The 12,738-nt window shown below is 42.5% G+C and overlaps 1 protein-coding gene across 3 annotated transcripts in view; it reads left to right on the forward strand.

The window, feature by feature from the left end:
- Positions 1–2,505: 2,505 nt before the first annotated feature.
- Positions 2,506–12,738, forward strand: part of OMA1 (OMA1 zinc metallopeptidase) — a 58,898-nt gene continuing 48,665 nt past the window's right edge. The window contains exons 1-2 of one of the 3 annotated variants that reach the window (XM_036256148.1): positions 2,506–2,630; positions 5,531–6,046. In XM_036256148.1, the coding sequence (XP_036112041.1) occupies positions 5,550–6,046 (497 nt within the window). In that variant the 5' untranslated portion in view covers positions 2,506–2,630; positions 5,531–5,549. Of the gene's footprint in view, positions 2,631–3,808; positions 3,884–4,005; positions 4,067–5,530; positions 6,047–12,738 lie in introns of those variants that run through there. The other 2 variants (XM_036256147.1, XM_036256149.1) reach the window with 2 other exon arrangements.

Genomic DNA, 12,738 nt, shown 5'->3' on the forward strand with positions numbered 1-12,738 from the left:
CCTCAGGGATAACACCTACAAGGGAGTAAAGGAAAGAGGCCTGGGCGGAGGCAGAAGGGGATTTCCCAGCCGATTCCCAGACAGCTCTGGAACGGGATGGCCTAGTAGCTTGGTCCTCAGTCGAAGTACAGTGGCCAGGCCTTTGTACCTCCCCAGGTTAACCGGTCATTGGACACATGCTGTCCCTGGCGAGAAGGCGTATTTCTGGACGAGGCAGGTGTTTCAGCCAGGGGAAATCCGCAGGGAGGAAGGCAGCTGAATGCCCCGGCTGACTGCAGAAGGAGGGAAGTAGGCCTGCTGAAATGCTTTGTCGCGTGGAGCCAGGAGACCGGACAGAGGGTCATGTACCACGGAAGGATTACAGACCATATACAGGCCATGCTGAGAGGAGAACCAGCATCACCAAGGAGTTCAGAGGTGGCTCTCCTCTGCAGGCCAGAAATCATGGTAGGGGAGCAATCATAAGGCTGGGTGGGCTTGATAATATCCAGAGTCACAGAAGTAATAGAAGCCAGGTGGTGGCTATAACTCCCAGTCGTCTGGAGGCTGGAAGCTTTAGTCATTACTATAACAGCTGGCAGTCAGAGGGCAGCCTAGGAGGCTTGATCTTGCAGGGGCTTGTGAAGATATTTAATAGTACAAGGTGTCCCTAGGGGAAAAAAAGATGGGTAGTCAACAGGATGCTGCAACTAGAAGAAGGAAGAAATGGAGGAATAGGAGTCTAAGGGCAGTTGCCTCAATAAAAGTCCCCAGGTCTGAGTCAATTTCCAGACCCAGACCACAGAGAGCCAGCCCAGAGATTAAAAGGTAGCTGGGGTCCTTAGAAAGAAGGACCCAGTAAGTGAAACAAGTGTCTACTGTGATGATTATTCTATGACCTATGATCATTTTCTCAGCTAACTCTATGCTGTAGAAAGAGAAATACCCAGACATTGCACAGGATCTGAAAGGATCTTGTTACCCAGAAATCCAAAGTAATGTCATGGGCCCCCTGTGAGAGAGGGCACTTATGGAGGTCAGGTAATAATCAGAGTTCTGGACAACTGCCAGCTTACAATGGGTCCATGGGTCTACAGACCCATCCAGTGATCATTTCCCCAGTCCCTGAGAATATATATTGGGTAGCTGAAGCAAGCTCTGTACCAAGTGAAAGCCTCTGAAACTGTCCCTTCCCTATCAACTGGAGATAATAAATCAAAACCAGTATTTCATCCAAGGGAATTAAGGGTGAAGATGGTGAAGATTAATGTCACTACTAGAGACTTAAAGGATGCAGGAGTGGTCATCCTGCCACATCTCCATTTAATTTGCCAGTCTGGCCCCTTCAGAAATCAGGGGAATGTTTGACAGACCACTGCAGACCAGACCTGAGCACATAGTAGCTTTGATCACGACCATTGTGCCAGCTCTGTGATCTGTCATAATACAGTCCATGAGGATCTGGACCACCTGGACTTCCTACAGAACACCACATCCATCTACATTGATGCCACCATGCTAAGCGGGTAGGATTAGCAAGAGGTGTCTAGTGTACAGGAAACCTTGGTAAGACACATGTACCATGCACTTCAGAGGGTGGGAGATAAAGTCATGAAGATTCAGGGACCTGCCACTTCAGTGTTCAGGAAACTAGTGGTCAGGGATGTACCAGGACAGTCCCTTCAAAGCAAAAGGCAAATGATAAAAACACAGATAAGCAAGATAAAAGAAAAAATTACTTATAAACCTTTTAACAGCGATACCTAGAATTGTTCATAGTGTTTATATCCTTTAAGATTTTTTTCGTTGCACATAGGATAGAAATACAACTAATATGGAATCACATCACTATTTTATATCCTCTTAATTACTTGTTTATTTGCTTATGTCTCTCTGTCCTCACTGTGAAATTAGCTCTGTGAAAGTCTGGCCTTCGTCTTGTTCACTGCCGTATCCCTGGCACTTCCAATGCAGCTGGCGTTCCATAAATATTTTTTGGTGGAATGAATGAAGCATACTATATACAATGTTTTTTGGCTCGCTATTTTCAACTAACTTCCAGATGCTTCAGGTTATACTTATCTTTCTGAAAATGTACTCTCCAAAAATCATGTGACCGCAGACAGTTCTCACACTCCAGAGACTGCTATCGGTGCAACTTCAGAACGAAGAAACCGTAGTCTTTTGCAAGCCGAGTCTTCTTTCTTTTTGGCTAGCACTGCCTTAGAATCTACAGCGGGTACAACCTTGCCTGGATCATTCTTTCCACCACCCAGCTCAGCTAAGTCAGGTTCCAAGGACACCACAACTGAAGCTGTTCCCAGGCAAGCAGCCCAGTCCACAGCCACGTCCCTCTTCCGGCCACGCGGTGGCAGTAGAGCGCCGCTCTGGGCCTCTGGACCCGCGGGGAGGATGACTCCGGGCTGGGACATTGACTGCCCGGAGTGGGCGGAGCAAAAGGAGCCCAGGTCCGAGCCCAGGGCAGGAAGTGAGGAGGCGGGGCTTCTGGGTGGGGGGTGGGGGCGCGCTTGCGCACGGGTGCAGCTGAGGTCTTCACTCGCCACTGTTGGGGTCTGCCCTCGTGGGGACGCCTTTGCTCTACCTTTATGAGTCGGCCGGGCCCAGGGTTGGGAAGTTCGAGGGGCGCTGGGGTGAGGAGCGGAGCCCGTGGGGACCCGGCGGGGTTGGGGTGGCGAGGACGGGTGGGGGCGGGGAGGAACGCGGGGCGCCCGCGCGGGAATGCGGACAGCCGGGGCGTGGGGTCGGGGGAGACCGGGGAGTGGACAAGGAACCGTGGGAAGAAAGCGTCCTTCTTCCCTCTGTCTCTTGGTGTGGAATGCAGCACCCAGGGTGCTGGAGTTGAAGTTGGCCCGCGGCCGTGCCTTCCGGGAAGACGCCGCCGGCCCCAGCCCTTCCTTCCGCGGGGGCCGTTTCCGTGGTTAGCGCCGCACTGCGCGCCCCGCACCCGCACCCGCACCCGCACCCGCACCGGGGTCTGGGAGTCGGGCCCCGGGCCCCTCCCCGCAAGTAGAGAAGTCCGTGTTCCTGCCCAGACCCGCGGTGACAGGTGGAAAACTTCCTACCCGAACAGTTCTAAATGAGCCTGTCTGCAGCGACCACTTTTTTTTTTTTTTTTACTGTTTAAATAATGTCACTTGCCTGTGTAAAACGGAGCAACAGTTTTATTGTGCCGCGCGGTGCTCAGCGAGACCCGTGGCGGGAGAGGGGGGATGAGGGCCCCTATGGGATTCGGGGCTTGGTCCACCCACGGCGGAGGCCGCCCACTGCCGCCCGCCCCCCAAAGGATTTAAGTTCGCAGCCGCCGCCCCACCGGTGACGGGGTGCAGCCTGACATTTGGAAGCTTAAGAACCAAGTCTATTGCCTTCCAATTTATTTTTTTAAGCCTTCCATCATGTGTGTACTTTGCTTGAATGATTATTTTAAAGCACATGCCCTATTTTTGCCAATCTGACAGCTGTTTCCATAGAAACCAGAGAAGAAATAGTCATTTTCAGCAGAGTTGTTAAAACTGTCTTCCAGGCTTCAGCTGTGAGTGCCAGTGAGTGCTGTACTTGCTCATTCTGAGATGGTACTTCAAGAATTAAGGATCTGAAATGTTCTTAGAGGCTAACAATCCAAATTGTTTAATTTTCTCACATCATTAATTTAGCAATCCTACAAGTCCGCCAGCTATGTTTGTTGACCTTCTTCAGTTCTTCGAAGTGGATATGTCAGCCCTGATTTTTCTTCTGCTCTGTGTAGTCTAGTGATGGTCTCTTTGAAAATGTATATAAATAGAGTTCTCTCCCATTCTTTATTTTTTCTTAAGGGTAAACCAAGGATTATGAGCCATCAGACACTATTTCTGTTCCAAGAGACACTTGATTGTCAGTGATGTAAATGGTAATTTTTTTAAAAACTCATATACGTATAATGTTACACCATCTGTGTCAGTAGAATACTTTTCAAAAATTTCCCATACGATATGAGAGATGAGCAGAAGTTTGCTTGGCATATGAGCAGAGCTAAGCAGTATAAATAGATGCGAATCGTCATAGAGAGGAGAGCTTTGCTTTTCTGAGAAGTGTAAGTAAATCTGTGGGTCTGGAGCCCAGCAGTGGGTGAAGGGGAGGAGGAAGGTGTCTGGAGACATAGTGGGAGGCCTGGTCTGCCATACTGAAGGAGTTTATTGAAGCCAGTTGAGACTAATGGAAATTACAAAAATAGTTGCCTATATTTATTGGTTTGGAGGCTTACAAAAATAATAATAGATGCTGTAAAAATTTAAACAGCACAGAAATATATAAGATGGAAACTGTCACCATCCTGCCACCCAAAATAACACTATGAATAGTTTGGTGGTATATTCCCTTAGATTTACTTATATTTACATATGCTACCATAGTTTAGCATTACTGTTTTTGCAAATTGGGTAGAGATTTTCAACTGTTTTGTTTTCTGTGGCATCTCTAGCATCTAGAATGGTTATGTGGTATGGCATGTAGTAAACTTCTAATTAAAGATTGAATGAATGAATAACATGATTCAGAGATCAAAAACAATGGGGTCTGGCTGTGTGTGTTTGGTCAAGATGGTTAAATTTTTTTTTAATTTGGTTGCCAACATTTTAAAATTTATAACTCACATAAAGCCTGAATTTCTGACTTTCCTTGAGAATATTGAAACATTTGGCAACACAAAGCTCAAATTCCATTATACTTTTGGGATCTCCTTTAGATGGGCATCAATCTGCATTTCTATGGCTTTGCTGATACTCACCCGCATTGCCTAATGTCCAGTGTGTTCAAATAATTGTTTTATTTATTCTGTCTGTATCTTCAGTTGTTTTAGGTGGGAGGATAAATCTGGGCCTACTTACTCCATCTTGATCCCAGTCAGAAGTACCAGGTTATTTTCTGAAAGGAATAAATTTGTATTTTAAAAAATACATCTTACAAGTTAGGGTTATAAGCATTACTTGTGCCCTGCACCCCACCGTTACTGCCAATTGATAAAATTTTACTACTGTTTTTATGTAATCCATTTCTTATTCCCCAAATAATTTAGCATTAAAATGAAAATAGATGGCTGCCCTGGCTGGTGGTGACTCAGTTGGTTGGAGTGTCCTCCCATACACTGAAAGGTTGTGGGTTTGATACCTAGAGTGCGGGTTCGATCCCTGGCTGGGGCTCATAGGGAAGAGCAACCAATTGATGCGTCTCTCTCTCCCTGCTCCCTGTTCTCTCTTTAAAATCAATAAACATGTCCTCAGGTGAGGAGTAAAAAAAAAAAAAGACTTCCGCTAACTAAAAATAAAAATTGAAGAAAAAATTCAAGTTTTGAAAGTACATGTTGAAAACTAAGATTAAGTCATTGAAACCTGTTTGGTTTGTATTGATCCAAGGCGCCGCTGTAGGGGTGAGAAACCAAAGGTAATTTAGTGTGAGATAATATTCAAGGAAGAACAACTGGTACACCTATTTCGTAAGGGTTATGTTTCCAGTTTGGTATTTTCCAGAGATATTTATAGTTTATTTTTTTGTGTTCTAGATAATCAAGCAAAAGAAAGATGAGCTTCATGAACTATGGATTGCAGTCTGCTATTAGAAACTGTGTTTTCTTCCGATTTAATTTGCTGACCAACTGGAGAAGATGTAACACACTAGCTGTAACCTCACTGGACTGTCATCAAGTACAAATTAACCATATAGTAAATAAGTATCAGGGCCTGGGAATAAATCATTGTGATAAATTGACTTCTCTGCCTGGAAACTTGCATTTCTGTAGGACCTTTAATAACAAAAGAACAGGATACCTCTCCAGTATAAAAAATAAGGACATTTGGATGACTACCCGAAAATGTACTGCATGGAGTGACTCTTTTTCAAGACAGAAAATGATAAAAGTTGCAGTTCCTGCTCCTTCAGTATTGCATCCTCTAAACTGTTTTACCATTGGACACATCAGGAGTTTTCACACTTCTGCACAGTTTCAAGCCGCTCCTGTTCCTCTCTTGTGGATAATTCTTAAACCAGTGCAGAAACTACTTGCGATCATTATTGGCAGGTAAAAATGCTTTCTTAAAAAATAAACTTTTGTATTTAAAGGAGATTTAATAATCTTGAAACACTTTACTGCATATTATCTTTAAAAAGTTATTCTTATAGCCCTGACCGGTTTGGCTCAGCAGTTAGAGCGTCGGCCTGCAGTCCGGAGAGACCCAGGTTTGGTTCCCGCTAGGGGCGCATACCCCGGTTGTAGTTTGTCCCTGGCCCTGGTTGGGTTGTGCGTGTGGCAGCCACTCCATGTGTCCCTTTCACGTTGTTGTTTTTCTCTCTCTCTTCCTGTCTCTCCCTCCCACTCTGTCTGAACAAAAAATGGAAAAATGTCCTCAGGTGAGGATTAAAAAAAAAAAGTTATTCATATATAGCTTGTATAGACACTTTTTAAAAGATTGACCTTGCCCGACCAGTGTGGCTAAGTGGTTGAGTGTCGACCCATGTACCAAGAGGCCACCAGTTCGATTCCTGGTCAGGGCACATGGCCAGGTTGTGGGCCAGGTTCCTAGTGGGGGGCATGAAGGAGGCAGCCAATCAGTGTTTCTGTCTCTCTCTCCATCTCCCTTCCTCTCTCTAAAATCAATAAAGAGAGCAGATCTTTTCTCACCATGATGCCTGAAGATGCCTGGTACATGCCTTGCTTTCTTCTTATCAGAATTTAGGATAGCATCTGCTGGATATTTTACGGATGGTAAGATCAATTAGATTGCTGGTAACTGAGGCGGCTTTGACTCCCAGTGAATACTTGAAAGTATCTGGAGAATTATCAAAGGAGAGGAAGAAGGTGGGCGATCCTAAAAATGGTTGCAGAGTGAACGGAAGCTACACAGACCATCTCCCAGAACCCAACTGGAATTACAACTATAACACAGACAAATTGATGGGAAAAAGCAACAGAAAAACAGCTTGCAAGGACCATATAACCAGGGACACTGGCTCGATCCTGGTAGGATTGCGAAGGCGCGAGACAGGGGCTGGGAGCCCACAGACAGCAGCTGCCTTAGCTGGGAGCAGCGCCCTCAGGTTAAACTCCCAAGCAGCTCCACAATGCAGAGGACAGAGGCTAAAACAGCCACAGCCACTCACCTTGGGCTCCAGCAGAGGGAGGGAAGACTGGACTGGAACTGTCTGGGGACACTCTGGATTTGGAGGGCGCTCAGAGCTTTTGCTGAGTTGCTGCCACACAGGACAGTGGCCATCTTGCTCCTTCCCAGGGCTCTGGGGAGAGGCAGCAGCCCCTCCCTTGGAGATCCAACCCCGCCCTGTGGGCCATTGAAATGCTAATTGAGGCTCATTAACAGCCAGCATCTGCCCCACCCTCCGGAAATCCCCTTATGCTGAGCACCTGAGGGAGTTTTTCAATCAACTGACAACCCAAAACTCTTCAAGTAACCTCCACTGCTAGCCTCCAGGCAAAAAGCTAGAGGATAACAGTACCTTTCCTGGGCTAGCAACTTTAACCAGGAAAGTAAGACTTGACAGTGGTGTTTAACGTGGGTCCTCCCTCGCTCATCTAAACCCAGGAGAGGGAGCCACAAACAACAGAACACCAACACCCACAGGGAAAACTTGACAGGCTCCAGAGCCCACTGTGATAGCCAAAATGGTGAAACAGAAACAGAAGACAAATGAAAGAACAAGAGACCTCCACTGAAGATGAGATCAATGTGGAGCAGTTAGGCAAGTTAACAGAGCTAGAATTCAGAGCCATGATCTTGAGGAAGCTCAACAGCATGAGTAAGGACATAGAGATGCTGAAAATAAACCAATTGGAAATTAAAAACCACCAAGAAGAGATAAAAAATGACATATCAGAAATGAAAAACACATTGGAAGGTCTAAAAAGCAGAGTAGAGGAAGCTGAGAACCGGATCAGTGAATTAGAAGACAGGGTAGAAAAAGTCAACCAATTAGAAAACCAAAAGGAAAAAACAATGAAAAAACAGGAAGACAGCTGAAGAGAACTGTGGGACAACTGGAAACGTAATAATATTTGCATCATAGGAGTCCCCAAAGAAGAAGAAAATGAGCAAGGGCTAGAGAATATATTCAATGAAATAGTGAGAGAAAATTTCCCTAATTTGGTGAGGGAAGAAGGCATTCAAGTTCAAGAAGCACAGAGAGCCCCAAGTAAGAAGAACCCAAACAGGCCCACACCAAGACACATAATAATTAAAATGCCAAAAATTAAAGACAAAGAGAATCCTAAAAGCAGCAAGAGGTAAGCAACAGGTTACCTACAAAGGAAACCCCATAAGGCTCTCAGCTGACTTCTCACAAGAAACACTACAGGCCAGAAGGGAATGGCATAAAGTAATCAAGGTCATGAAAAACAAGGACCTGAATCCAAGACTACTCTACCCAGCAGGGCTGTCATTCAAAATAGAAGGTCAAATAAAGAGATTCTCAGACCAAAAAAAAAAGGTTAAGGGAATACATTAGCACCAAACCAGTGCTACAAGAAATATTAAAATGACTGCTGTAATTAGTAGAAGAAATAGGAAGAAAAATATAACCACACTAAACAAAATAGGCAGTAAACAAGTACATATCAATAATCACCTTAAATGTAAATGGACTGAATGCTCCGATAAAAAGACACAGAGTAGCTGATTGGATAAGAAAGCATGACTCATATATGTTGTTTACAAGAGACCCACCTCACAACAAAAGACTCCCATAGGTTGAAAGTGAAGGGATGGAAGAAAATTTTCCAAGCAAATGGAAAGAAAAAAAAAAGCTGGGGTAGCAATACTCATATCTGATAAAATAGATTTCAAAATGAAGGCCATAACTAGAGACAAAGAAGGACACTACATAATATTGAAAGGATCTATCCAACTGGAAGATATAACCTTGGTAAACATACATGCATCCAATATAGGAGCACCAAAATATATTTAAAATCTTCTGGAGGACTTCAAAGGAGAAATGGACAGCAATACAATCCTAGCAGGGGACTTCAACACCCCATTGACACCACTGGATAGATACTCTAGACAAAAAATTAGCAAGGAAACAGAGACTCTAAATGAAGCACTACACCAAATGGATTTAATAGATATCTACAGAGAATTACACTCCAAAACTACAGAATTCACATTCTTCTCAAGTGCCCATGGGACATTCTCAAAGATAGACCACATGATAGGACACAAACTAAATCTCTACAAGTTTAAGAAGATTGAAATCATATCAAGCATCTTCTCGGATCACAATGGCATGAAACTAGAAATCAACGGCAACAAGAACTTGCAAAGACATTTGAACATGGAGGCTAAATAGCATGTTATTAAACAATGAATGGGTTACCAAGGAGATCAAGGAAGAAATTAAAAATTTCCTGGAAACCAATGAAAATGAACACACAACAACACAAAATCTATGGGATGCAACAAAAGCAGTTCTGAGAGGGAAGTTCAAAGCACCTATCTCACTAAACAAGAAAAATTTCTAATTGACTGCCTAACCTCACAACTTAAAGAATTAGAAAGCAAGCAAAAAGAAAACCCCAGAGCAAGTAGAAGGAAGGAAATAGTAAAGATCAGAGCGGAAGTAAATGAAATAGAGACAAAAAAAAACAATTCAAAGGATCAATGAAACAAAGAGCTTATTTTTTGAAAAGATAAACAAGATTGATGGACCCTTAGCTAGACTCACCAAGAAACAAAGAGAGAGAACCCAAACACACAAAATCAGAAATGAAAGAGGAGAAGTAACAACCAACACCACAGAAATACTGTTAATAGCTACTATGAACAACTATATGGCAACAAATTCAACAATCTAAGCAAAATGGACAAATTTCTAGAAACACACAGTCTCCCAAAACTGGACTGGGAAGAGTTAGAAAACTTGAACAGACCAATAACAACTAAGGAAATGGAAGAGGTAATCAAGACTCTCCCAGCAAACAAAAGCCCGGGCCCAGATGGCTTCATAGGGGAGTTTTACCAAACATTCAAAAAAGAAATAACACCCATTTTCCTCAAACTATTTCAAAAAGTTAAAGAAGAAGGAAGACTTCCAAACTCGTTCTATGAGGCCAGCATAATTCTAAATGCAAAACCAGAAAAAGACACTATAAAGAAGGAAAAGTACAGGCCAATATCCCTGATGAACATAGACATCAAAATCCTGAACAAAATACTAGCAAATTGGATCCAGCAATACATTAAAAAAATTATTCACCATGACCAAGTGGGATTCATTCCAGGGATGCAAGGCTACTACAATATTCGCAAATCAATAAATGTGATACACCACATAAACAAAATGAAGAATAAAAACCACATGATCATATCAATAGACACTGAAAAAGCATTCGACATTATCCAGCATCCATTTCTGATAAAAATGCTCAGCAATGTGGGAATACAGGGATCATATCTCAACATAATAAAGGCCATATATGAAAGACCTACAGCCAACATCATACTCAATGGGCAGAAACTAAAAACATTTCCATTAAGAGCAGGAACAAGACAGGGATGTCCACTTTTGCCACTCTTATTTCACATAGTACTGGAAGTCTTAGCTACAGCAATCAGATGTGAAGGAAAAATAAAAGGGATCCAAATTGGAAAGGAGGAAGTGAAACTGTCATTATTTGCAGTTGACATGATATTATACATAGAAAACCCTAAAGACTCTATCAAAAATCTACTAGACTTAATAAATGCATTTGGCAACGTGGCAGGATACAAAATTAACGTCAAGAAATCGACGGCATTCATATACACCAATGATGAACTCACAGAAAGAGAAACTGAAAAAACAATCCCATTTATCATCGTGGCAAAAAAATTAAGATACCTAGGAATTAACTCAACCAAAGAAGTAAAGGACCTATTCACAGAAAACTACAGGACATTGAAAAAAGAAATAGAGGAAGATATAAAAAAGTGGAAGCATATACCTTGTTCATGGATTGGGAGAATTAACATCATTAAAATGTTCATACTACCCAAAGCAATCTATAGATTCAATGCAATCCCCATCAAAATACCAATGACATATTTCACAGAACTAGAACAAATATTTCAAATGTTCATATGGAACCAAAAAGTCCCCAAATAGCCACAGCAATTTTGAAAAAGAAGGACAAAGTAGGTGGGATCACAATACCAGATACCAGGTTATACTACAAAGCGACTGTAATCAAAACAGCCTGGTACTGGCACAAGAACAGGTATATAGTGGAACAGAACTGAGAACCCAGAAATGGACCCAAGGCAATATGCTCAATTAATATTTGACAAAGGTTGGAAGAGCATACAGTGGAGTAAAGATAGCCTCTTTAATAAATAGTGTTGGGAAAATTGGACAGCTACATGCAAAAAAATGAAACTAGACCATCAACTTACACCCTACACAAAAATAAACTCAAAATGGATAAAAGACTGAAATGTGACCCATGAATCCATAAAAATTCTAGAAGAAAATGTAGGCATCAAAATTTCTGACATCATACGCAGCAGAATTTTCACTGATACATCACCTAAGGCGACCGAAACAAAGGAGAAAATGAACACATGGGACTACATCAAACTAAAAAGCTTCTGCACAGCAAAAGAAACAATCATCAAAATGGAAAGGCAACCCACTGTATGGGAGAATATCATTGCCAATGATACATAAGATAGGGGGTTAATTTTCAAAATATATAGAGTACTCATACAACTCAACAAAAGGAAGACAAAGAACCCAATTAAAAAATGGGCAGAGGAGCTGAATAGACACCTCTCCAAACAGGACATACAAATGGCCAAGAGACATATGAAGAAATGCTCAACATCACTAATCATCAGAGAGATGCAAATTAAAACACCAGTGAGGTATCACCTCACACCTGTCAGAATGGCCACCATCAACAAATCATCAAACAACAAGTGTTGGCGAGGGTGTGGAGAAAAGGGGACTCTAGTACACTGCTGGTGGGAATGCAGACTGGTGTAGCCACTATGGAAAAAAATGTGGTGTTTCCTCAAAAAATTAAAAATTGAACTTCCATTTGACCCAGTGATCCCGCTTCTAGGAATATACCCTAAGAAGCCTGAAACACCAATCAGGAAGAATATATGTACCCCCATGTTCATAGCAGCACTATTTACAATAGCTAAGCTCTGGTAACAGCCCAAGTGTCCATCAGTAGATGAATGGACAAAAAAGCTGTGCTACATATACACAATGGAGTACTATGCAGCTGTAAGAAAGAAAGATCTTTTGTCCTTTGAGACAACATGGAGGGACCTGGAAAGTATTATCCTAAGTGAAATAAGCCAAGCAGAAAAAGACAAATACCACATGGTCTCACTTATATACGGAATATAATGAACATAACAGTCTGAGGAATATGGTAGACCCAGAAACATGGAAGTAGGGCACAGACTGACTTCCCTCAGAAAAGGGGGTGGTGGGGGTGGGAAGAGATAAACCACAGAACTTATATACATGTATGCATGACCAATGGACATGGACAATAAAGCTGGGGATGGGGCGGGGGAAGGGTGAGGGGGGAGCCAATAGGGCAAAAAAGGAGAAACATCTGTAACAAAAAAAAAATTAAAAATATAAAATCAATACAGAAAAAAAAAGATTAAAATGAGTAAATAAAAGATTGACCTTATATACATGATTTCAAAAAGAATCAGAAATGTTGATTATCACTCATGTATAAGAACAGTATTTTACGAACAC

Source organism: Molossus molossus, unplaced genomic scaffold (genome assembly GCF_014108415.1).
Source record: "Molossus molossus isolate mMolMol1 unplaced genomic scaffold, mMolMol1.p scaffold_m16_p_12, whole genome shotgun sequence".
Taxonomy (NCBI): domain Eukaryota; kingdom Metazoa; phylum Chordata; class Mammalia; order Chiroptera; family Molossidae; genus Molossus; species Molossus molossus.